This window comes from Corvus hawaiiensis, chromosome 1 (assembly GCF_020740725.1).
Source record: "Corvus hawaiiensis isolate bCorHaw1 chromosome 1, bCorHaw1.pri.cur, whole genome shotgun sequence".
NCBI classification, from domain to species: Eukaryota; Metazoa; Chordata; class Aves; order Passeriformes; family Corvidae; genus Corvus; species Corvus hawaiiensis.
In genome coordinates this window covers 36,410,792-36,438,581 of record NC_063213.1, presented here as the reverse complement: position 1 = coordinate 36,438,581, position 27,790 = coordinate 36,410,792, and the positions used below count along the sequence as shown (strand labels likewise).

Sequence of the window (27,790 nt, the reverse complement as noted above, 5' to 3'; positions counted from 1 at the left end):
ACAGGTGAGTAAAAACCTTCCCAAAATGACAATGGCAGAGCGGTAGGAGAACACCCTCCTCCTAAGCCAAGTGCCACTCTGCTTGCAATTTTTTCCAGAACAAAATCTACCAGTTTCAGATCCTGCCCTTTAACTGTCTGGACTTCTTGCAAAGCATCCAGTCCCTCTCTGCTCAGTTGGCACCGGGAATCAGAAATTAATGTTTGATTACTTTTCCTCTGCTGCTGAGGGAGGGAGGTAGCCAGAGAACCAGAGCTTTTGTATCTATCCAGAACACATTCTTATCTATTCAAAAGGATGACTAGGAAACTCGAGTGGTACAAAGCCTTAAAATGTAGAAAATACAGAAAGCCAGCAAACTTGATAAAGACACAATTACCTTGCACTTGTAACATTACCCCCTCACATTCACACCAATTTGAATTCCGCTTTTTTCTTTTAAGATAAAATTCCAGTAAGTATTCATGCATGCCATATTTTTTAGAAAAACTGATGAAAGGTATTTGAGAGACAAGTAGTATTTCATTGCTCAGAAACCCATTCCATAATTCAGAAAAGTAAATTTTACTCTTTTCCATACTTACTTAACAGCCTTCAGGAGACCAGTTCCTTGTTATGTATTTGGAGAGCAGCATTTCTTTGCCTGTTTTGCTCAGTCTCTTTTGAGAAGGTAATACAGAGTGAGAGGGGAAAAAACACCACTAATTATTTCCATTTCAGTTTGTTTAGTGATTCCCAGCTGGGAATTACATGTAAAACACACTCCTCTAGAGGCTGCATATCTTCACAGAAGCACCATGGAAATGAAAATATCTGGAGCAATGGGCATTTTGGTTTTCCCAATAAGTTAAATCATAAAATGGTTCATGTCATTGCAGAGAGCTTTATGGGCATCATAAAAGACTTGTTTTTGACAAAAATGGTCCTTCATCATAAAGGCATATTTACGGGAAGGAGACAAACCTTACTCATTACTTATGCCTTGTTCTCCTTCTGCTTGTAAGCACCTAGTTTGGAAAGTGAGAAGAAACAACACTACCTCCAAAGATTCCCTCACCCCTGTAAAATATTTTATTAGGGTTTTAATGAAATTCACACAAGACAGATGGATTTTGAAAAATTTCACTTTTATGGGCAGAAAACCTCAAGAAAATAAACCTCCCTCTCTAATATTCACTGAGGCTAAATGTGGCTGAACTGCCTCCAAAAACCAGTGGAATTTTTTCGCCTCCCTGGGATTCAGCCTAGGACCCAGAGGTAGCATATATGGAGCAAGGACCCATAAAAGTAGGTGTTTGGCAGCACACATTGAACTGTCTTTCTCCCTCCTCTTCACACTGAATAAAGAGGGGACACAACTACAGGGAACATGCCTTAGGATACTGCCCCAGACACCTGACATACACCTGAGGTAAAATGAAGGCCTACACCAGTCAGGACTGCAATGCCAAAGAAACTCCTCCATTAAGTCTTCAGTTTGTGGCAGAATGGTGCACTGAAGCACATGCCTTGAACTACTACCTCCAAGTAAAAAACCCTTTTATTCAGCTATATCACTATCCATATCACAACAAACTTGAGGCATTGCTGTTCATTTCAGTGGCCCAATGACATTTTTGAATTCTGCAACTTGCCTGAAATACTCATGTATCAGATAGAGTTTAAGAAACAAAAAAGGAAATTTTACAGTAATTATACCTGTATGTGTTTAAAGACAAAGTTAAAAATTAGATAATGAATCCACAAACTCTAGAAGAATCTGGATCCAAAATCACATTCAAACTTTAGGGTTTGTCTTACTGTAGAATCCATTTTTCACCCAGGTCAGAAGCAGCCCCTGAAATGCTGGGGCAGGTTTGGTGGGCTCATGGAGCAGTTTCTCTGGTTATTAGAAACCAATCTGCAAACTGTGAGTCTGCTTACAAAGCCCACAAACAGAGGCAGACATCAGTGTTAAGCCACAGGCAGGCTATTCCAGAGCATATGACAAAGGAGGGCAGGTCCAGGGAGCCAGCACAGCAGTGCATGGTTTGGCACTCTTGCAAGCACTGGGTGTCTCCACAAAAATCAGATGTAGTTTAAGCTTTTCCATGAAGAAACCTCACCTGTCCTGTGTATTGCTCTGTGCCACCCCGCAGAACCTCTCTACCATTTTTGCCTCTTTCTCTTCTCCTTGATGATAAGACACAAGCCCTGTGGTGTTGTGGGGCTGGATTTGATATCCCATGAAGTCTTTCACTGATTGTGAAGCTTTCCAAAATGACATCCCACAGTATCTTTTCCACTTTCTATTTACATTCACTTTGGTTCTTATATGCAGAAGGATATGCACATGTACAGAATCCATACTGAAACTCTTGAAAGCAACTCAACATTTGGATTTCTTGTGGCAGATGCTTTCTTCATAGCCATGTGTTTATCTAGGTCTAACTCCTCAGGGTGAGAGTCATCTGTTCCTCCAGGCTGAAGCAGGCTACCCTTAGCTGGCTATTTGCAGTCGTGACTCTAACCACAGTGTCAAAATGAACCCGTTTCACATGATCAGCTCCTGAGTGACTGGAATAAACACCAGTGATTATAAAAAAATATTCTGAAAACATCCTCTAGTCTTATGTCCCCACCATTGCAAGGGCAAACAGCCATGGATATCTGGTTACCACAGCATATTAATATTAGTTTGTGCCTTCAACTTACATCATTTACAGGTCAGAGAGCATAAATCCATCCTAAAATACTATGTGTTTCTAATTGTGGGCGTGAAAAAACCATCACCTGAAACATATCTTCTTGCTCATACTGTGTATTAGATGTATTCACCCAAACTGCCTTCACCTTGCAAAGAAACAAGGGCACATATAAACATCAGTATAAAGCTAAACCACTGCAGGACACTTATTCTAGCAAGTGGACCTCATCTGAGAAATCTTACCTTTAAGGCTAGTAAAAGACTATTATTTGTAAGACACTGGTTGGCATGAAGCCACAGGATTTGCTATTAAAATATGCAAAACCAGAGTGGAATAGTGCTGTGAGTGTAAATTATGCATGTTTCTTATTAAATCAAATCCCTTTACCTCCTCCCCTCCTCCACTTATTACACAACTTGTCATCTCTTATTTACGTGCCATATGATACACAACCCAAATAGAGAGGGCAAACATCCACAATATGTGCAGCAAAGGGAGATATTTGCATTAAAGACATGAATATGCATTAGGAGGCAACACATTCAGGACACATATTTTAAAAGTGAGACTGTTTATTTTGACAAGCTTATTGCTAGAAATGCCACTATGTGCTCCCCCATGCCTCCCAGCATGGAGTTTGTTCTCTGACTGAATACACAACACCCATCCCTAGAAAGAGATCCTGCTAAGCCAGTTTCAAAGCCATGGACTGAGACGGAAGTCACAACACTGGCAGGCAGAAGCAGGAAATTCTTGGGGAACAGAGAGAGAATCCAATTCACAGCATTCTCTCTTTTCTCTCTCTTTTTTTTTTCCTCCTTCTTCTTAATGTAATTTCTCTGTAAAATCAGAGAATTTCTCTGCTAGAAAAAAGTACCACTCATGAAATTAGCATTGAAAAAGGCTGGGGTTTGCTTCTGAAATCAAAATAGGAAGCCAGCCTTCCAGGGAAAAAACATAACCCCCTTCTGCCTTCCTTTTTTTCTTTTTTCCTTTTTCTTTTCCCTCTGTTTTTGTCTCTGGATTTCTCTCAAGCAAATGGGTAAGGCCTAAAAGGTTAAGGTTATTACTTGTGATTTAGGTAAGTTTTATGCAGTCCCTTTTATTCCATAATTACTTGTATAACCTTGGGCATTCACTTAGATTACCTGTTTTTAGATACTACACCTATATAAAGAGCACAACATGCTGTTCAGCCTCACAGAAGTGGTACAAGTATAAATCAACCCATAAAAAATGTTATATGAAGAGATACATAAACTAGACAGATAAACAGAAAGAGAAGCCTTCTGGGTCAAGGCACTGAACTCTGGAATCCAGGCTCTGGCACATACCAGCCTTAATTCTCAATTGTATTTAATTCTCAGTTCCTCATCCACTGTTACAAAGGAGTGATGCTTACCCTGCTCTCTAAAAAGCCTGAAGGAATTAGACAGTTTGGAACTAGCAGGCCAAAGCTTAGACAGGAGGTGGCATGCCTGGTTTTCGTAAAAGGGAAATGTCAATTTTCTCATTACATTTTTCAAACATTTATATAAAATTATAAAAACAGTCAAACACACACTTCACTTCCAGCCAAAATGTTATAACATATGGCTGCTTGTTTTCCATTCAAATATTTTAAGATAGCAGCTTCCTCACAAGTCTCTGTCTCCCCCTGCTCAGAGATTTTGCTAACGCTTTGTGAAAGGCATGAAGAAACAAATATTCTGTCTTCTACTCCTCTATTTTCTTTTACTTTGAGTTGATAAAAACTTAGAGCTCCCTCTCCTTTCTGCACATCTACATGGATTTTTTTGCAGCTTTGTCCAGAGTTTCTGAGCAGCTGTCTTAGAAGTAACAGTTAACAAAGTCAAATACGCAAGGGTCTGAGTGATGGGACTTGCAAAATTCACCAGAATGAAGGAACTGAAGCACTTACTCTGTACTACTGCACAGTCTGGGCTGAGCAGTGTGCAGCAATTTTTAATGTGACAAGCCTACAGAACTTGTCAGAAGTACTAGAATTTCATAAGGGTTTTGCTGCTTTGTGGGGGTTTTTTTGTTTGTTTTGTTTGGTTTTGGTTTGGTTTTTATGTTTTAGTCTTTTTAACCACATACAACATCACAAATATCCATGGTGTTTTATGGAAATAAATTGACACTATTGCATAAGGTTGGCAATATGAGGAGTCTGGTCGGTTGATTTTGTTTATTCTTTGCAAGGACAACAAAGGTGAGATGTAGAGAAGGTCTGGGACAGAAAAGACATGGTGTTTATAGGAATGTAACTGATGGTTATTTTACCCTTAACCAACATGATATTCACAGACTTTTAAATTATAAATTCTGATAGGCTTATTGCCTGATCAGAATCCAAAAGAATACACAGAAGTTCAGATAAATTTATAGAACCATAGAATTGTTTTGGTTAGAAAAGACCTTTAAGATCACCAAGTTCAACCATTAATCCAGCACTGCCAAGTCCACCACTAAACCATGTCCACAAACATCACATCTTAAGGTCTCTTAAATGCCTCCAGGGACTCCACCACTTCCCTGGCCATCCTGTTCCAATGCTCAATAAGCATTTTGATGAAGAAAATTTTAATAATACCCAATCTAAACCTCCCCAGGTGCAGCTTGAGGCCATTTTCTCTTGTCCTAGCAACTGCTACTTGGGAGAAAAGCACTAATCTGAACTACTTAAACTTTCTGGCCACCAGGAGAGAAATGTGCTATCTATCCTTAAGAGAATAGCTGAACTTCAGAAAATCATTACACTGATTTCACATATAACTTAATGTAGGTTTTTGTTCCATTTAAGGAGTTTGAAACCATGCCTGACACTGGTTTTAATTCATCTGAAATTCACTGGTATTTGCTTGCTAAATTCATGATTCAGAAAAAAAAATTTTGTAAAGCAGTCGATACCATGGAACTTTCAAACATGTCAAGACACAAGAGCCAACACTACCAAACCAGAAGACAGCACAACAATTCAGGAACATTTTCTCTATATAAGTTATGAATCCATAGTTAATGGTAAAAATGTCATGGTAGAAGGACACGTAAAATGGAATCTGTTTTGGTTTTTTCTATGATAGAGTAAGGAGAGACTGTGCTTTGCAATTCTGTCTATCTACAGAGTGCTTCAGGTAGTTATTTTAGATCCAAATTACTGCTCCTAGTGCTGCTCAAGGTGTCACTGGCACTGGAAGCAGGACCGAGGCTCAAAGGCAAGGATGGCTTTGGTGCACTGAGTGATGCACGGGAGCAACAAGAGATACCAAACACCAAATAGGCACGATCAGCCTTTGGGAAATAACAGGTCCTGAGTTGAGCTAATGAGAAGGTCATCAGGGACTGGGTTCCTGATAATGGCGAAGGAGACATGCAACTTTATCAAACAGTGGATGGTCTCTGCTTTTCTGGATAGGAAAGGGTATCTGATATATCTTCACCAAGTTTTCCAGTACTCACAGAATACTCAAGGGAACACCACAGTTAATTCTGTGAACCAGTAAGTAAGGCCACGAGGTGACAGTCCTACCCTGCAGATACACCATATTACATTCTTTTTATTTCTGTCTTTTTTGCAGTATCTGCAGTCCTGTACACCACAATAACAGAAATCTTTCCACAGCTTTTGCTGAATCACATATTTTTATGTTACACTCTGTACTGCACGCCAAAAAAGAGATGTGAAATTAACCAAAGTACCATGAAATTAATAAAAAACTCCATAAGCTTTCTATTCTTTTTTCTGGCCAAGAATAATGAAAACTGTAAGCTTTCTTACACAGTTAAACAGTACAGAATCTACTTTTACAGTCATTTAGACTATCAAACTACACCAAAGCACATCAGTGTATGCTACAAGAAGAAAATCTTAAGCATATAGCAGGTCTGCCTAAATAAATTTGCAGGACCTTCTTCAGCACTGTATTTACTACCTGTCATATAGTCTTAGGGTAAGAAATAATTTTGACATAAGAGACAAATAAGGAAAGGAAAACAAGACTCTTGATGTTACTTTCTCAAAAAACTGGAAGAACCTAAAACTTGTACCACTAGGCACTTAAATGATAAACCACAATGAAATAACCAACAAAAAAAACCTATTATAAAAAACAAAAGAAAACAAACAAACAAACAAAAAGCCCCCAAAACCCGAGCAAAAACCAAACCACTCTTCTGGGGAGGAAAAAGGGGATCAAAGAGTAGCACTTGTCAATATTTACAATTGCTCAAATTTTTCAGGTTTTTTCACAGGGAAAACCAAAGCTACCTAAATCAGGCAAGCCTGACCCACCCCAGGCCCATTCATCCACATAGCACCATCTACTTCCCATCCTCACTTTTCACAAGCTTCAAAAGGTGTGTGCACAGCCACAAGCTCCAATAAATGATCCAGCACAGTCCACAAGAAAGCAACAACACACTCTACCTCATGGTTACTACAGCTGGGTCATTTTTCCACAGCAGGCTGCAACACAGTGGTGCCAAAATAACCTCACAGAGAGGGCACAGGAGAAGCAACCCTTTAGAGACCAGGACACAAACAGAGCCACAGAGGACATGCTATCACCTTAAAGGACAGTAACTATGAATGACCACTATGATCATTCAGTTACTGTCCTTCAAGAACTAGTGGTTGCTTAAGGGTGAAAGCAGTCCCTTACTGAAAGCATCCCTAAAACACTGGACTTGCCACAAAAAAATGCTGCCCACTGGTGAGGCTGAATTTCAGAAAGCTCCTTAGCTAAAGGAAAGCTTCCTTTCCACACTCAATGGGATGACACTGATTCCTGCACGCTGAGCTAAGAGCATGCATAAATGTTTGTAGGATCAGTATCAAATAACCACATTCCTCTTCAAAAGCTCTCTATATAATCTGCAGGAAGATTCACACCAATTATATATCTCATGACTAATTATTCTAATTAAACTGACTGGGCACATTAGCGATTCAGACAGAAAACAAAATATTCAGACTTTACATTCTCCTCCTCCACACTCCAGTGAAATCTCTAATGTATCTTATGATTTATTTATCTCAACCCAAAGGCAAAAATACTCTGAGAGTTTTATAAAAAATCATCAGCTTCCTCCAGCCTCTTACGAGAAACCCACCCTGTACAGGGAGATGGTGATGCTGTTTAGCGCCATCCTCACGGTTTCATGGTTCCAGTTTATAAAGCCTTTCTATACTGGTGTACACCTCCCCACACCACCTCTGAGCACCACCGCAGTTAGTTGCAATCTGTTACCATGAGCTGCCTATTGGCAGCTTCTCGTATTGCAGCTACTGTACTGCAAAGGTTCTCACTGGCGGTTCCAGGGACTTAACGACACACTTCTGTAGGCCCACCTGCTCACAAGCCCAACTGTGTTTGCCTATAAGGGGCTGAGTGCCCTATGGAGAGCAGGAACAAAAATCCCTAATCCCTGTATTTAGGAGAGCTACTACACCTTGCTGAGAATGGATCTTGATGTTATCATACTTTTGAAAATAAAGCTAAGAAAAGACACAGCTGTCTTGTGTCACTTCATATAAGTAAAGCACAATTATATCCCTCTATTTGTATAGTGCTTTCCAAAAACATCACTGGGGTGAAGACTTGTGGTTCAAAGCCAAGTGCTCAGAGTAGTAACTTCCAGAACGGAGACCACCTGTGCAGCCACAGTTTCTCTTTTTGCCTATGAATAATGATCAGCCTTCATTACATGATGATTCCTTCCTTCCCTTCACCTCATTCCCACAGGTCTTCTGTCTCACAATGGGGCACAGGGCAGACCATACTCCCAAATGGAGTATTGAATATAACTAAAGGATTGTTTCTTCTTCCCATGCCCCTTTACCCTGCATAAACCAATACACTGAATGTAGTGCAGTGCTTATGAATGTGTTACTGATGAAAAGATTTTCTTCAGATGCTGAATAGACATGGTACAATTGGCAACTTTATGTCTGGTTTGGTTTTTTTTTTTTGCAACTTTTAAGTGTCTTCCTGTTGACCTAAGAACCATAGTTGACCGTAGTTCTCCTATGTGTAAGCAAAAAAGAAAAAAATATATGAACTTAAATGCTTGATAAATCAAAGGAGTCTAGATTCACTTCTTTGTCTGGGTGATATTCATAAGATGTCTGCCTTTGTAGAACCAAGAGAAGATCATATCTGCAGCTAAATGTGACCGGGAATTGGAACTACTTCAAAATCTGAAGAGCTCAGCACCGTGCTGTTCAAATCAATTCCTTACCAAGTACTCAAATAAAATAGTAAAAAAGAATAATTTAAATTGCTCTACAAGGTGCTGGCCCAGAGTTACAATTGCTTCTAAAATAAGATCCAGGTGCTCTTAAAAGTCTAAAGCAACCTTTTAATTTTAAATTGCTCTTCACTGCATGTGCCATGAATGCTGATCTTTAAAAAGCGTGTCTTAATCAAAACACTCCATATTGCAAGATAATTGGTTATAAAATATAAAAAAAGCTTCATGAAGATAGCCCCAGCCAAGTTAAGTGACAAGCCATGTTTAATATTTTCTCTGAGCAAAAGATAACAAAAAATAACCAAGTATGTTTTGCTCTCTTTTCTCTGTACCACCAAATAAGCAACTTTCACTCCAAGGTAAGTTACTAGATCATTTCAACTATATCACACTTACTACTACTCAGAGACCCATCAGTATGATTATTTTATTGCAATGACACCTAGAGACTCTTACTACTCTCTGCAAATAAAAAAGATGTATTTTCTGCCTCTAAGAACTCATCGCTAAGTATTTATAAACACACACAACAGCATGGCAAGAAACTGGGGACAAAAATTCACCACAAAAAGCTTGTGCAAAAGCACTACTTTAGATCTGAATTTTCATACATATATTTTTAGAATAAAACTGCAATTTGTGAAATCAGATAAAAGGTCCCTGAAAAGTTTAAGAGATCACTTTTAGAAGTGATGGCTAAGAATATGTCCATCACACCTATACCTACTGTAATCTGCTGCATGAAACATCACTCTGCAGACACACCATGACCAAGTGGAGGTATTAACACTTTGGCAAAAAGGACCAACAGCGAGAGCAGCCATCCAGGTATAAACCTCAGTAAAGTATGATCCCACTGAACTATGTGCCAAGATTTGGGTCCTGTAAGATTATTCCACTGAGAATGAAAATAGGATAGAAGCATAGCATGATCTAGTTTGGAAAATACCTTAAATATCACCAAGTCAAACCATTAACCCAGCACTGCCAAGTCCACCACTAAACCATATTACTAAGCACCACATCTAAAGAACTTTTAAATACCTCCAGGAATGGTGACTCAATCACTTCCCTGAGCAGCCTATTCCACTGCTCAATAACCACTTTGGTGAAGAATGTTTTCCTAATATCTGACCTACACCTCTCCTGGTATAACCTGAGGTCTCTGAGCCCCTTTCTTTCCAGGCTAAGCAAACCCATTCCCTTCAGCCATTCCTCAAAGGACTTGTTCTCTAGAACAGTGGCTTCTAGAGTTCTCTAGAGTCAGGAAGCTTTGATGCAACTATTTTAAAGCATTCATAAAGAAGTCAAATGAACAAAATTTTCTTTCCTCACAGCCAGACATGTCCTCTAAAATAATCTCAGATCCGAAAGTCTCTTCCCTAGGCTTCTCTTGAGGCCACGCTCTGCTGCTCTCCAAGCTGTATTAAAGTTTCCATGCTACTGTTTTTTAGCTACGAACTCATTTTGATTCTACATTAGTGTCTGTTCCATCTTGTCTTGCTCTCCACTTTGTCATATTCAAATATACATACCATGCCCAACTAAAACTAACTTGAGCCCTTCCAGCCTGGTCATTCAGGACTTTCAATAGCTCCCTGCTGGGGAAGAACGAGGACCCCCAGAGCTGTCATACAAGAATGCTGGTCACAAAGTAAGGGGTAGCTTGTGATTTTGAATACAGTCTGAAGGCAATATAAAGTTGTGAGGAAATCAACAATAATGTTATGAAAAAGCTCAACCAACTGCTTTTAAAATAAACAAACCCTTGATAAACATTTCTCTTCAGTACTGTGTGCCACAGACCAGTCCTCCTTTGAATTTCATATAACACCAACTTCTGGCAGAAAGAGGATTTCTGAATGACAAACACAGTATGTAACTTGGTCAGCAACCAAGTTCTATATATGTATTACGTGACCCCCTTCTTTAACAGTTTTTCCTCTCTGCATATGTAATGAAAGGAAAAGGAAAAGGCAGGCAGATGGTCAGTAAATTATGTACCCTCATCACAAAGATCCCCAGGAGTAGCCAAATTATACAATGCTTCACAAGAGACATCAAGATAAAAGTGTGGGCTCTTTAAATAGACTGACCTCCAACTCCAGCTGAAATCAGCAGAAAAAGCAGAGTGATACAATGAAAAGGAGGAAAAAGTAATTAGCCTGCATCAGCTATGCTCCAGTTAAATGGGTAAGAGCACGTGGCTGCTTTGAAAGAGGATATCCAGATGGAAAGATGCATACTATGACAATGTAAACTCTGTGAACTTTATCATTATGTCAGAATCTTATTTAAAATTATTCCCAACTGATACAATTAAAATGTATTCGAAACTACAGACTTCCTTGGTTTCAAAATTACTTAAAGATGCATGTATTCCTTGTATTAGCCTTCTAAAAATAACGCGAACATAAATTGCTGATGCCCAGCTTAGGAGAGTATATGTACAGCTCTTCTAAACTATAAAGAAAAAATTTTAATGGTTCCTAAAGTGTTATAATGATTTCTTTCATTCTTTAATGCAAATGATGCGAATTGGAAAGATTTCCATCACAAAAGAAAAGCTCAGAGACCAAAATATTATCAAGTTGGAATAGTTACACTGAGTGTGTTGTTTTCTATTAAACCTGGGACTTGCAACCACCTTCTTTCCCACAAAATGCAGGGGCACCTGAAGGTCAGGACATGGCTACTTTAAATAATGACAACATCAGATCAAACCTGAAAAGCAAGTCTAGGGTATCAATTTAAAAAACAAGCATGCAAGCCCTGTGAGCACTTTATTTTTGGTGCCAATGCAGCAATTCAATGTTCAGCAGCAAATTCAAAACCAATCAAAATATGGGCAAAAAATCTCCACAAGTTGCAAAACAGCTTTACAGTTGAATTCAAAAATAACAGCTTTGGGTGGAACCAGAGTTGCATGTAGAATTTTAACTCGTTAAAGGTAAGTCTCACTCTCCACCACAAGGTTAGCTATCATCAACATTTTCCACTATTATTAGAGAATCTCAATAAATTCCCAGGGAAAAATATAAATTATATATAGGAAAAAGGAAAATTTGTCTGTAATATTTTGGACATGACTTCATTATGGAGCTATTAGGCTAAATCAGGCAGAAGATCAAGCAAGTCCCACCATACTAAGGAAGAAAGAATGGACATTCCTTACCAAATGGCATGAAGTTGTGTCCAGGGAGGTTTAGGTCAGATATTGGGAAAAGCTTTTTTACCCAGAGGATGGTCAGGCACTGAACAGGCTCCCTGGGAGTGGTCACAGCACCAGCCTGACAGAGTCCAAGAACCATTTGGAGAATGCTCTCAGGCACATGGTGTGACTTCTGGGGATGTCCTGTGCAGGGCCAGGAGTTGGACTTGGTGATCCTTGTGGGTCCCTTCCAACTCAGGATATTCTGTGACAGCTTTTTTATTAAAAGAAAGAGTAAGACTAATGCAAAGATGGTCAAGGATCTACTCTGGGATTTAAATTAAAGAATGAAGGAATCAAGCAGGCAAGCACAGGCCTTCAACAAACTAGGCACACACTGGGGACTGTAAAAAGTGTACTGAAACATCAGATGACAATGAACATAAGGTCAATAACTTCAAAGAGAGAAACAAAGGCATGGGAATTTATATTGTATATTCCTGTGCAGAATAGGAAAGACACCTATATGGCAGCTGACAAACCCAATATAAGCTGGAGAAGTGCAAATACAGTTTTAAAACAGAAAATGCCACTGTCAGTGAAAACAGTTCTGCATCCATGTGGAACCTGAAGGGCAGCCAGAGGAGTAAGGCTATTGAAGTTAGACCAGTTCATTTGGCAGTGACACAGCATAAGCTTTTAAGCTTACCCCAGTTACAAGGCAACAGCAGACTAATCAGCCCTCAAACAGCACTTTTAGTTAAATACAACAAGATACAATGATCATCCTAATGTTTCCCTGAAGAGGCATATAGAAGGGATGCAGTGCATCATTTGGTTCTGCATCCAAATGCAGCTGGTTCTACATCAATGGCATACACGAGCCAGCTGGTGCCATAGCAAGTCAATGAGTTTTTCCAAATATTTGAAAAACAAAAGCCTCAAACCTCATATTTTAAATTGATTTGGTTTTTAATTGAAATTGAATTGAAAAACAAACCTTGAATCCCTCTGATTAAGTTTATCATTACAAATCCAGATTACCACAATGGACAGTTTTCTGCTTCAAAATCACAACATCCCACGTTGGTGGCGTGGAATAAAACTGAGTATCTCACAAAATTGTGACATTTACCTCTGATAGCTGCAGTTAATATTTTATGATGAATTTCAAACTAAAAAGTAGCTGAACAATACACTGTAGGCCTTTTGAACAAAACAATTATTCATAGGGAGCTACAGCAATGATTCCAGTTCCAATGACTTACATGCTCTTCTAGAAGAGACTGCTCAAACCAAGAATTGGCTTGTCATGTATTTTTATTCTGCCATCTTTAAGTGCAAAAGCAGGTAAATTTATACAGATCACCTATGCAATCTACACCCAAATAGTATGGACTTTCTTTGGATTCACAGTGCCCTAAAATTTTTTTAGCAAATAAGCACCTTTGTAGAGCCAGAATTGGTAAAATTTTGCTTTGCTGTCAGCAGCAGTAGCATGGTGGTGGTAGCAGCCACTCCAAGCCCTCTGCTTGGAGAGGAGATTTTTTCAGCCCTGTTGCTTTCTTGTCTTCAGAGATTAGTCTTACTAGTTTACATCTAGGTTCCTCTTTCGGAGAATGCAAAGAGTGGCAAAGAAACAAGGGCAGAAATCACGATTCTGGTAGTTGATGCAATGTGGCTCTGCTTTGATTACCTGTTTTTACATGCAAAATTGTAAAGTTCTCAAGGGGAGAAAGAAAAAAATCAACCCTTTCAATTTTTCAAAAAAATTAAAAAAAAAAATCAGGCAGATCCTGAAATATCTGTTAACAGATGAGGTCAGTGCATCTATACAGAAATGCATCTTGGACATTTCAATTCTCAGTCAGATACCAGGGAGTCTGTATTCTGGCCTGGTTACAACATAACTGATACAATACATTTTTAAGCTACTACCAAACATGAGGGAAGATGCAAAACAGTGGTTCCAGTAAAACTGCTTTTACTTTCCTTTGCACAAACTTGAACTCCATCAATTCATGTCAACAGCACGTTCTCTTATTACGCAATGGTTTTAAACCAAACCAGCTTAATGAACTTGGTATCCCTGGTCAATCAGTATTTGAATAGAAGACTTCTCAAAACACATTCGCAGTAATTCAGACTGTTTTTCTAAATCACTTATTCTCAGAGTTTCATAAGTGCTCTTTTCCTTCAGGAAACAATTTGTATTAGGCCCTAAAGCGCCTCACAGTAAACGCAGAAGAGGCTCACACTGCTGACAATCTCTAGGTCCCATTCTGATGCTACAGGTTAAGAATCAGTGTACTGAATCAATCAAGTGAATTATCTACTTACAAAGCAGCTCCAAAGATTCCTGTTTACTGTAGGTTTATCAAAATCTGTCAGACTACTGAAGTCAAACCAGGCTTAAAATCTGTTCTGGAGATGTGTGAGGTTTCTGTATCTATAAAAAACAGCTCATGAGAGGCAGGCATATAACTGAGGTAATCTGAAATGTGCATCTGCCTGCCCATGACAAAAGCAGCCTTAAACTCTCCATCCAAGTTTAAAATACTATGTATCTGATATATCACTGTGTCCCGCAGTGGTAGGGAGGAGAAGAGAGATCCAACAGGCAGGCATTGTGCAGCAAGATTGATTTATTTAATTATTTTACAACTCTTTTACAGACTTTTTTCTTCATAGTCTAATTGGACAAAGGATCAGCCACCCCTTGGGGTGATTGGCTAAAATCCTAGAACATCCATTATCAAAATATTTTTCTACTGTACTATAAACAAATCTTTGCAAGGCCACAGGTGTTCATAGCTTATAGAACTCTACTAATATCTTCCGTGAGAGAGAAAAATATCTCACAGGACTGGAAAGAAGCAAGAGAAATTCTTGCTAGCAGCAATATTTGTATCCACATTGATAGATAATTAAACTGCAGGGGAAGTAAGCAAAAGAATTTTTTTTTTTTGGCGCTGCTGGCAGTATAGAATTCCTCCTATAGATATTCCTACCAAACCAGTTATTCAGGGTTAAGAAAGAGTGGAAGCACTGTAAAACTTTCTTTTTCTTGATATCTTCCTTAGATAATGTGTGTGTGTGTATATATATATATATATATGCATGCATATATATGACTGAGAACAGTGTGTAAGAGTCACAGCTTTCATGGAAAGCTATCCTAAGAAAAAGTTGTGAAAAGTTAAGGAACCATGAATTAAGAACCATCAAATAGACAACATGGCTAAAGGCAGTATTTACAGGAATGGCTTAGGATGATTAGAAACACTGATGAAAGTACATTAACAACAAAGAAATATCTAGAGCTGCATGGGAAGAGGAAATAATTCAGCTGCCCTGTTAATGAGGTAAAGAAAGCACTTTCATTAATATAGAGTAAAATATTTTGTTGGTTATAGTATTTTGACATCTTAAATCTCATAAATACAAGAACAGATGAGAACTCCTCTCAGTTCTTTCTTAGTATTTCATGTCTGCAATCCAATTGCACAAAAGATGAAGGCAAAATTTTTGAGTAGCTTAAAACCGTTCAAAATGTTTCTACCAGCAACAATACACAAATGTCTGCAAAGCCATAGAGAAATCTGACAGCTGAGCACCCAACCCAGTTGGCTCCTCCACAGGAACAAATGTCAAGATAAGTGCATAGTGCTACTTGCAAACACAGACACACTCTAGCTGAAGACATCTGCTGGAGCGTGGCTATAGAGAAATTGTTCACCATGAAGGAACAGAGTTCCTCAATCATTTCCATAACCCCTGATCCACTGCACATTGAAACAAGGATGTAAACAAGTACAGGTCATTCAGATTTTCATCTAAGCTAGTTCAGTATTGAACTGATTTTTAAGAATGTAAATATTTCCTAACAAAAAAATGACAACGTGATCCCACATTTCATTTCTATGGCTCTCCCATGGGATGATTTACCAGGCAGAAGGTTCCTGGAAATCAGCCCCAACAGAAGATCTTCCTGGTAGAGGATGGTCCAGGCCACAAGTTCAGGGAGAGACCATGTGGCTTTTACCACCTCTCATACGTAAGCATTCCATTCCCTCCTGACTTCCCAGGAGTATATGTGGTTTTATTCAATTATGTAAACTTTGAGAAAATAACTCTTCACTCTCCATGAGTTGAAGACAGAGGATCTGAAGAGGTTTAGTTGGACAGACACAGAAGCAGGCTTCCAGCTCTGGTAGAGAGGAATCATCCCGTTCAAATATGACCACTCTCAATAAGAACAAAGACATCTATTTTCCCTCCTTTGCACATGCATTACATTTCACAAACTCCACTACAAAGGCAGAAAATGATATTTGAGCTAGTGGAATAATATGATATTTCATATATATTGACTCAACATGACACTATTTGTTTCCAGTTGAGACAACATGTCTGATTCAAATGAGTTGAAGCTAAAAGACTAGCTGATTTAAAAAGACAGGATAAAAAGCACAGTGGCTGTATTTAAACGCTGAGACAAGGAGAAGGCTCATGAAAAAGCAACAGTGATGGATGAGATAAAAACAAGAGGGAGTTATTATAAAACAGATTTAAAATACATAAACAAACACATTATTACCTGGGGTCTAAAAAGAAATCTCATCAAAACCTAATGATGTTCATATCTCTGAGCTAGGCACAGGAGGAAAAAGTTCCCAGTACCAGCTTCTAATCAAATATTTGCCAACACAAAAAAATTACAGCCTTTAGTTTTCAGAATTCTAACTTTGCATAAGTAGTTGGGAAAGACCTGTGAGAGCATTCTCTTTCTTTTTAAGAAGAGTAATATAAATTACAGTTCCAGGCTTTGAGCTTGTGCATCTATATTTTTAAACACGTACTAAGTGCATTAGTGGCTGAACAGAATATTATGAATGATGCTGTGTAGGATATGGAGAAAAACTGCATAGCAGATTCCCTCCATGTGGAGAACTTTTCTTTTTCCAGAAAGAGTTAATGACAGGAGGCCCTCAGCAGGCAAACCCTTGGAAGAGAGGGTGCCTCCAAAATATTAGAAAGGAAAGGAAAGGCTTCGAAAGAAAAATATCCGATTAGATGAATTCAGGCTGAGAACTCACCAAGATAAAACATTCAATTAGCCTGCAGCCTGACCTCACAGAATTCCAATGGTGCTTGAAAAAGATGAGCTGTCTTTGACAGTCACACCATACAAAAAGACTTCAAGAAAGTATATCAGGAACAGAAATCAGAAGCTAAAAGCAAATCTTGGCAGCAACAGAGGTTACCAAGTAGTTTTGAGTAAAGAAACATTCATTAGCATCAACAGAGACTTGCTGAAAAAGGAGAAAGAAAAGTATGATATAAAATTATGAGGATGAAATAAACCATAAAGGCATATACACAGGCACAATGCCATGGTGTAAATAAAATCACAGCTTTCAGTTTGATGAGTGAAAACAAGGTAAGTCTAATGGCTCCTAAAAGACTTAAGCATCACCTTCTAGGAACATCCCTTGGGAAATGAATGCAGCCAGACTGCTCCCATTTATTCCTATGTCCAAAGGTCAGTAATCAACACCTGCACTCCCAGATCATCACCTGCAAGTTGTGAAGGGCATAGAGCTGTACACAAGACCAAGTGCTCTGAAGACCTGAATGATCTGGGCAGGAGGGGCCAATCACCTTGACTGTCAGCCCCAAGTCAGGAAAGGTAGGACCTTGGCTACGTTGTGGCTTAATTAGAAAGAATCCCATTGCCTTTCTTTCCTGATGAAGGTCGTGATCATTTCAGGTAAAGACTCAATTCTTCCCCATTGGCTTTCATAAATCACAATCTGCATGGATCCAATTTTACAACAGATCTAGAATTTCTTTAAAGACTTTGATCTACGCTTTGGCCAGAGAACATGCAGGTAGTATTTCCAATTATCAGCCTTCCCGAAGAGAAAAAATCCCAAATCTGCAAATGAATCAGAAGCTTCTTCACTATGAGATAGCTAATTTCATAACCTCTATTCAGTGAAAGGATCTCCTTGCCATCATATTAATCTGATATAAAATATAAGAATTTTGTAATTTCCTTTACTTGTCAGAGAATAATCTTCCTAAGATGGTATGTTCATCTTACCGTAACCCCCTTACTTACAATTAATTTTATACAGGATGTTTGTTCACCAAGTTGAAATCTTAAGAATGGAATGAGAAAAATAATATCTAGAATATGCTCTAGCATTGACTAGAGTATTATTTCAAAAATTTCTCCAAACCCATCAAACATCCAGTAAACCAGCCCACTGTGAAGCCTTGCAGTTTTTTAAAGCAGAGAATAAATCCCGAATCACGGCCCAGAAATCTCTGTGGAAATGCAACAACAGGTTATGGCACTGCATTTCTGCAATGCTCTAAAATAAACATAGTTCAAATAACTACCCAAACAAGCCCATGTTCTGTGACAGGTTAGGTATGCTGAATCTTCAAAACATAGATTGCCTTTTTATACAGTCACAGACAAATCAGAAGAATAAAATCCCAAATGGCATTGAGAAAATGAGCAGGGATTTTCTCAGTGTCTCTTTTAATACAGGACCAAGGAACTTAAAATTAATCACCAAGAGGCAAGTTCAAAAAAGCCAAGTAATTTTACCTTATTCAACCCCCACTTAAGCTGCTGAACCCTTATGTCCCAGGATATCCTGAAATTTTATTTTTCATATACAAAAACTTTTAAAATTATCTGAACTAAGTTATGGAAATTATTCTACCAACTTTTTTTTTACAATTACAAAGGCATAAACTTCTGTTTAAGAACTCCCTGAACTGCAGATCACTGAGAGCTGGAAGAACAAGCTGGAAAGACACTTTTATATTTCTGTGATCCCATATTTCTTCACTGTCACCAACTAGCAACTAGACGCCAGATGGGGTTAGACAGCCTCAAGCCTCATTCTGTACGGCTGCTTGGTGGTAGTTCTTGTTTCTGATCATTGAAACTTCCAGTTCCATCCAAATGCTTCATCTATTACTTGTTCATCAAAATGAACTAAAAAGGATGTATTTTTTCACATTTACTTATATGTGGTGGGATTTTTCCCTCTCCACAGTATTTTTGTGTTTATTTTGGAACTGTTTGGTAGAGTCATGGAATATATCATCCCACAGACTCCCCTATTTCATGGCTTGTTGGCTTCTGCAGTGGGCTGTAACAGCCACAGATGGGTAACATGAAAGATACTTTTGGGTATCTATGGAAACAAATAGCTGAAGTCTGCCTCAGGGTCTTCTCTTCAGATCCTTCCCCCAGACCAGGAAGCGGCAGGGAATCTCCCCCAGTCTCAAATATGGAGAGGAGAGAAATGTGGCAGCAGGTGCTGGGAATGGAAATAGAGCTGAGGTAGGTGAAATTCAGAAATGAAAGAAAAGAGAGAGCAGGACTAAGAGGAAAAGCAAATACAGATGAAGAGCAAGACTGTGTCCTTGCTATAGCCTGATTCTTATGAAGCCTGTTTAGTAGGCTCCACTGGTATGCTGTACCTTAACTAGTTTCATGCATTTCCTAGCTCACTGGTCTCTATCATCTGTTTGCACGAGGGTCTGTGTGGATGTGCAGGTTGATGTGAAAGGAAAAGGAAACCCAGAAAAACCAGTTTTGTTTGTTTAGTCTTGCCAAGCTGATCCTTGAAATGTCATGCTAAATTACAAGTGAATAACTTTTGTTTTAAGAATATCAACACACTTTTGTCAAAGCTCACTGAGTTTCACAAAGGGGACTTCAGAGAATATTTCAACAAAAAATCTATTTCAGTAAACAAACTTATCCATTCTAATGATTTCATCCAATTCCATCAAGACAAATTTTAGCACGTGCATGTTGTCTTTGGACGCTGCTTTATTTACTCTGCAGTTATTGAGATTTAATAAAAGCTTTGGGTAAAAAGCAAAACCTCCAGCTGGCTGTTCAAATCCACAAGGCAGCAGACACTCTACTGTCCTGCTGCTGAAAGCCAGAAGAGTACTATTACAGAAAGCCCTCCCCAGTTCCCAAACATGGCTACTTGTCTTCCTAAGCTCCTGTTCTCTTTTCATAGCTACAGACACCACATTCCATCTGGCTATGCCAGGCTGTATGACACCTCCTGATCTCATGTAAATCTTGTATGACCAGACACAGCTCAGCAACTTACTCAGCTTTCAAAATAATGTGTACTATGGGTATTTGCCATATGCAGATGACCTGTGAAAAGGTCCATGCTAATTTCTTAGGAATAAGGAGTCAATGAGAATTCCAGTGCCAGCACATCTCAGCTGAAGACTCCAATGCTATACACAGTTAACATTTATTGCACATGGACATTCACACTCTAGGTGGGTAAAATAATCATTGGAGCAAAGGAATTTGTCATCATGTACCTCAGTCATTCACCATCTGATACTTAGTGCAATGTTTAAACTCCTTGAACACATTCAAATCAAAATGGAAAAAAAGCCATTGAATTATTATCTTAAACAAACAGTTTAAGTACAACGTTTGGCCACCCTGCAAGTGTGTACCTGCCTAAAATTAAGGCCAGAAGAGCTAAAATTTGGATCAGCAAATTGGCTTTTAGTACATAAATACAGCATCATCTTAAATTCTGCTGTATCACACCCTGTCATGTTAGGCTTCATGTGAGAGAAAGAGTAAACTGCTGATTTTCCTGGGAGACACAACATATCGTTTACATTCTAGATTGGTGGAGATAGTGCTTTTCAGCCAGCACCAACACACATACAAAGAGAAATGTATGGGAGGTGTCTGTGCACACTTGTGCATGTGCCGGTGTGTTTACAGAGAAACACCAGACAAGAAGAGAAAACCAGCAAGCATATCTCTCCCAGAACTGGGGACAGCACCAAGAATTCTTTGAGTATTTGTCCAAGTTCCTAATGGTTTCACATCTGAGGAATTATGTGTCCCTCATCAAATCATCCAGGGAACTACAGGCCCACCAATTTCACCTCAGTTCCTGGGAAGTTGATACAGCAGTTAATCCTAGGCACATTAAGGATAAGAAAATCATCATGAGTAGACAACCAGGAGAAAAGTCATGCCTGACCAACTCGACAAACTTCTAAGATGAAGTAGATCTACCTGACCTGGTAGATGAGGGAAGAGCAGTGGATATTTTCTACCTGGACTCCAGTAAAGCCTTTGATGCTGCCTCCTGTTAAGATCTTCATAGAGGAGCTGTTGATACAGGGAATGGATGAGCAGACAGTGAGGTGGATTGAAAACTGTCCAGGTCCAGAGGCTGGTTATCAGTGAGACAAATTCTAGTTGGATGCCAGTGATTAGCAGTGGGCCACAGGGGTCAGTACTGGATCCTGTTTAAGATCTTCATTAATGACCTGGATGATGGGGCAGACTGTACCTTCAGCAAGTTTGTAGGTGACACACCTGGAGCACTCAGGGGGCATCTTATGAATGTAATAGCTGAAGGGAGGGTCCAAAGACAACTGAGCTGGGCTTCTTTTCACTGGTGGCTAGCAACAGAACCAGAGGTAATGGGCACTAGTTGAAACATAGGAAGATGAAGATACATATTTTCACTTGTGACAGTGATGAAGCACTGGCACAGGTTACCCAGGGAGTATGCAGAATCCTCCCTCTTACAGATACTCAAAAACACAGTCCTGGGCAACTGGCCCTAGGTGTCCTCACCTGATCAGCACATGGACCATGAGATCTCTAGAGGTCCCTTTCAACCGCACCAATTCTGTGTCCAGGAAACAAAATCCCCCAAAACTAAACAAAACAGGAAAACCACAATTAAAAAAAAAAAAAAAAAATCAAGAAGAATACTTAGATGTCATTTCCAATCTCTGGAAACTGCATCTACCCACTCTACAAGAGCATCAACACATTTTCATTCTATATTTACATGTGTGGGTGGCATAATTTACACAAACACACACATATGCACACACAGAACTGCAGAACTGAAAAAAAAATATTTCCTCAGCAACAGGCTGACATATTTTATCAAAATTATCCCAGAGACAAATGTGCATGGATTACTCACTTCTAGGGATTGTCTGCACCTGTAGAGCGACTCCCTCATATCCCAGGGTCTCTAACTTCATGCACAGTGCAACCCCATCAGCCTAAGCCCACATGCTTCAGCTGCATCTGGCCCAGGAGCAGCTGTGCAGCCAGCCCTCAGTACTTTCCATGGATTCCAAAAGCACTTATATGCAAGAGCACAACCTACACAGACCTGTATATCGGACTCCACGCAACCAGAGAATGTGATCAGTATGTATATTTCAGTAATACTTTATCTTGCTACAGCATGTTTGGATCTCCAAGGGGTTTAAGGTATCTGGAAATTCAAGATCATTTCATGAAGGCACTAAATCCACACTCCTCAGTTCTACTCCTTTTTTTGGGTTGCCATTTAGTGACTCACTTCACTGGTAACTAGATTTTAGGTTTTTTTAATTATTACCTTGTCTGTTTTTTCAGGTCTTGCTGGATCATTGATTGCCATCAGCAGAAGATTCCTGCAGCCAAATTATGTCTTCAGCTATACCTGAGTGACTCTACTCAATTTAGCTCAGCAAATGGAACTTAATTAAAAATTCTGTTAGGAATGTGCTGGCCAGAAAAGACTCATCACATCAGAGTGGTTTTCGCTTTGCAGCACTGATAGGAACACGAACTAATAAAAACTTTTTCTTCATACTAAAATGAATGGCCTGGACTCTCACTAGACAGTAGGAGCAAATGATGTATGATGAGAATTGTATCAGTGGGTAGATCTGTTCAGCAAGAATTACTCTATTCAGACAATCACTTTCCAAATTAAAAACCACATCAAATAGCAGGAATCTCCATTACTACATCAGAATATATAATTTTAATCTACTTACCCTGCCAAAGACAAACTGGATGTGAAATGCACACAAAGTTATTTGGAGAACTGAAACAGCACAAAAGTTTTCATTCTGTCCATTCCAAATGGGCATTTCATTTATTTTGACCTTTAATCCATTGCTTGGTTAATTTCTACTATTTGTGTGATTACACACAGTGTAGCTAAATGCTTCTTTCTACACAGATACCTAAAATTACCTTTTTTTAGGCTAACTATTATATCACCCTAAATGTCAATACATGGACACACTGATTTTGTAGCACTAAAACAATGGCGAGAGTTTTATTTCTATTTACAGTCTGGTTTTCTACCAGGGATACGTCTAGTGGTTCCACAAGAGCAAACTAAGAAAAGAAGAAGAATACCATTAAAAACCCTTAACTTTCCTAGGCTGGTGCTGGACTGCACTGGAAAAATTTCAGAGGTCCACAGGTCAAAACGATTGGAATAAATTGAACAAAATCCTCAAAGTCTGACAAACTTGGCTGAAAATGCTAAATTAAAAGACCCCTAAATTTAAGATTTTGCTTTCTGCATATGCTCACCATTATTATTTTTATCTTTTCATAGATAACACAATCCTATGCTGAATGCTAAAACTCTTGAAAACAGACGGACGGATATGCACTCAAAATTAACTGGATTTAATACATTCATAATTTTCTCTACATACTTTCTATTCTCTTTTTAAAGTCACAGCTTTTAGCTTGATTAAGCACAAACACTCAACTATAACTTTTAAGTAAAATAACCAACATGACATCATTAAAAGTATTACATTCCATTCTATATTCTATATTTACAATTTTAATTTCTTTAAGACATCCTGTTTCCAGTTATGAAAGAAATCATTTCCATGATCAGGCAAAATAACACAAAGCAGGATTTTAATCAAACATGCAATCTGCAATACAAGGCAAATTGATAAGGCAAATACATTAGTTTTACTAACTTCAACAATGAATCCAACTGTAATGCTCAAAATTTGCAAATCAAGCTACTCTGCCACCAAATCCCTTGCCAAGTAATAATAAATCCTCCACTCTTCCACAGTATTCCTCTTCTTTATATTGTAATGCCTGGCGGTCACTATCATTATCTCTGCTATTATATAGCTTTTATGAAAAAAGAAGCCCTAAAGAAAAAAGTTTTATGATGCTTCATTCTTTATTCATCTCAATTTTTAATCTGACTCCAAAGAGAAGTTTAAAGTTTCTGATTCAAAGTATGTTAGGGTTAATGGAAAATCTCCCTTCACTCTTACAAGATTATGCCACAGGCTTCAAATTGTTTCTTCTCTCTATTGTTCTTGCTGTTTCAATTTTGCCTCAGTTTGTCTATGCCATCCGAAAGTGCCAGAAGAATCAATTTTATTTTATTAAACACTCACCTCAAACCACTGGCCATGCGACTGCATTTTAAGGATGACACACGGATCTGGTTTTGAGAGGGCATCCCTGTCTGATATGCCTTTGCATGTGACTCGCAACTCCACTTTAGTCAGGCATGGGCTGTTAAAAATTCCCAAGGTATTGGCTGCTGATTCATAGATGTTGCTCATTTTCTTCATTCCTTGTTCTGAAAGAAAGAAAAGCTCTATTAAAAGATGGTGCACACACAGTACAGCCCCTCGTTCCACACAGACGCCAATGCAAAGTTCTGCTAGACAATAACTGTGAATGAGAGCCAGAGACTGAGGGGAAAGAATAAAATCAAAGGAATCCCTATAGAACAAAGAAATAATCATCTCATATGTTTATAAGCCAAGTTTAGAACAAAATTTCCCACCATGCCTCTGAACTCTGGGGGTGAACTGTGACCTCAACCTCCAGCTCTGTTCCTGCTTATAGAGCCACATTTCCCCAGGCCAAAGGATAGATACACAGCATGGTAACTTCAAATTTCTTATGATAACACCTTAACAAGGATAAACTAAATTTGTTCAGCACACCTCCAATCTGCTTTTATTTCTCTCTATTCCTTCTAAAGAGTATGCACAAAAGTTTCTTACACAAACTTTTGGCATAAATGCCATAGAAGGACCGTTTCATACCAACCTTAAATTCCAAAATACATTTCACTGTTTCCACACATACTGCAGAAGATTACCTGCCTCCAATCCTAAGCAAGTAGCCAAGACTGATGTTCTAAACAGAAGGGCAGAATATTTATGCTGGCATGTTTTGTTGTTATGGAGTGTTTGCTCTTTTGGGTCAAGAATCAGAGTTACATGAACACAGATGGCTGGAATAACAGGGACCTCCAACCCTTACTTCACTGTGAACACCACCACCAATCTTGTAGCAAGAATTTCTCTCAAGAGAAGCAACAAAAATATTTTAACACAGAGCTTACCAAAAATCCCTATATGGCCATTTTTGCATCAATAAAGAATATGGGAACACTCTAATTTGCACATTTGTTCCGAGCTTCAGCCTGACCCTTTAAAAATCTGCTTCCTAATGCCTGGACTACTGCCTTCATCATCTTACCTCATACATAACAGCCACAAAGTATGAATTTCATACTTCTAGAGGGCAGATTTGTCTTGCCAGTTAATCAGCAAGCCTTTTTTGTGCTCTGTTTCAAATCTTTTCACTGTCTCTTCCACAACATCCTGTTCTCAGAGGTTAATGATTTTTGAGAACTGTTTTGATAAAAGTTAAATTTCAAGATATGGAAATGAAAGTAAAGTTTTCTTTCCCCAAATCTTCCAAGTTAAAAATAAACTCAAAACCCACAAAATCACACCCATCCAGTTTTTCTATGAATTAGAAAGGTAAAATTAGAAAGGTATTTCTCAATTCAGAGTAAGAGGAGTTGGCAATTTAGTGCTAATCTCTAATACATACAGACAAATTTCAGGTACGTAAGTCTGAATGATGAGGCAGATTATCTGCTCCCCCGGCAGAAGGGATAAAATCTTGTTAACAACTTACAATTTTTCAAATCTATACAACAACTTACTGACCATTGATCTGCTGTGAATACCCCATTCAGACAGACCTGAAGTGAGCCCAAGTGGACCCCAACCACTCTCTGAAGCGCAGGCTCTACAGGCATATTTGAAATGTGAGCCACACCACAAACATAGTGCCTGACACCCTAAGATCAAAACAGTCACCTTCAGCCCCTCCCAGTTACTTGTAAACATTGTCTAAACTACTGTTCCTTGGATTTACTGCAAGGAAAGAAACATAACTGAGAAAACAGGCAAAACTAAAGAAGATATGGAAAAGGTAATGCTATCAGGCTATGTTATAAAGCAAGGGACTGGAGAGACTGTTGTCTAATTATTCATCATTTTATAATCCCATCTCCTTCAGAAAGCTGCTCAACAAGCTCATCCCACAGATTTACAAGACATTTTTACATGTTGCCCTTTCCAAATTGAAAACCATTCGAAAATTGGGTTAATTCTGTCTCATGCACATCATACATCATTAATAAAATGTCATCCTTTGTGCAGAAATAGGCTGGTGATTTAATTAAACTGGATGATTTCAACACTGAAGAGAAGAGGAAAAAGTAGCAGAGTGAGGGGGAGAGATGTATTTTTCTTCCTCCTACAATAATTATACACTGGTTTTTCAGAACAGTGGGTAAGTACAAAAATTATATTTCTTTTTATCACTACAACTATTATTTCAGCTTTTGCAAGTTCTAAATTTATCAATGGAAAAGATCAAGTCACAGCCTTATTCTTTTGTCTCATTATATTCTTCCTTTAATATAATCACCAGCTTGGGCTGTTGTGCTGATGTCACATCAGGAAGCTGGAGGCCTGGAAAATAGATTTTGAGCCTACTGAAAGTGGCTAAAAAAGGTATTATTTTGCACAAACATAGACATAGATTGCGTAAGAAGTTTTTTTTCAATTAACTACATACATTATTGATGGAGGAAAAAATTATTCATTTTTCTTTGCTACAAACTCTTTCTTTTTCAGTTCTTTAGAACCTTGTTATTCCTTAAATCTCCACATGGCTTCAATATTCACAGAACATGAGCTGTACCCATTAGAGGAAAGCAATGGCACAGATACAAAAAGTAAGTGAGATAAGTGATAGGTCACATATTACTGAAGTTTTCATTTCATTGTTGCATACATTCTCTCTCATTTCCTCTGGAAATTTTCCTCTGGAAAACAGGAAAGCGGTGGATCATATGCTTCCCACACAAACTTATTAGCCAGTGCTAAACTGAACTGAATGGGGAAGCAAAACCAGGCCTTTTGTTTTCACCTCTCCGTCATGAAACATCAAGAAGTAACAGCTGGAAAAAAATTCAAAGTGCACTATGCTGAAATTGAAATGTAATAGGTTACAAAAAAACCCCAAACCAATGAAACCCCCCAAAACCCCCCCAAAGAATGTGTCACATACAAAGAAAAGGTGAGAACCGTGAAGACAGGTCTCTGTCTCCACTCTCTCAAACATATTCTGTACCTGGCATACTTAGAGCTCATTTACTAGAAATTAAAATGCTCTTTTGACCTTTTCAAAGAGATTGATGGCTCAAAGGGATCTTATTGATATATATGATGAGATGGGAAATTAAGGACATGAAGCCAAATTCTTCTCAGTAGCGCCCAGAGACAGGACAAGAGGCAACTGGCACAAACTGAAATTCAGGAAATTCTGATTAAAGAAAAGGAAACTTTTTACTATAAGTTTGGTTGAACACTGATACATGCTTCTTGCAGAACTTGTAAAGTCTTCATCCTTAGAGACCCAAAACTTGTTGGGACATGGCACCCAAAACTTGTCAGGGCACGGCCCTACTTTAAGCAGAGCAACCTA

At 38.7% G+C, this 27,790-nt stretch overlaps 1 protein-coding gene across 3 annotated transcripts in view; it reads right to left on the bottom strand.

Moving 5' to 3' along the window:
• The window catches only part of CPNE4 (copine 4), a 229,594-nt gene that overhangs the window by 155,555 nt on the left and 46,249 nt on the right, over window positions 1-27,790 (bottom strand). For all 3 annotated transcript variants that reach the window (XM_048300558.1, XM_048300539.1, XM_048300549.1), the window contains one exon: window positions 24,379-24,566. In XM_048300558.1, coding sequence (XP_048156515.1) covers window positions 24,379-24,558 — 180 coding nt within the window. In that variant the 5' untranslated portion in view covers window positions 24,559-24,566. The remainder of the gene's footprint in view (window positions 1-24,378; window positions 24,567-27,790) is intronic.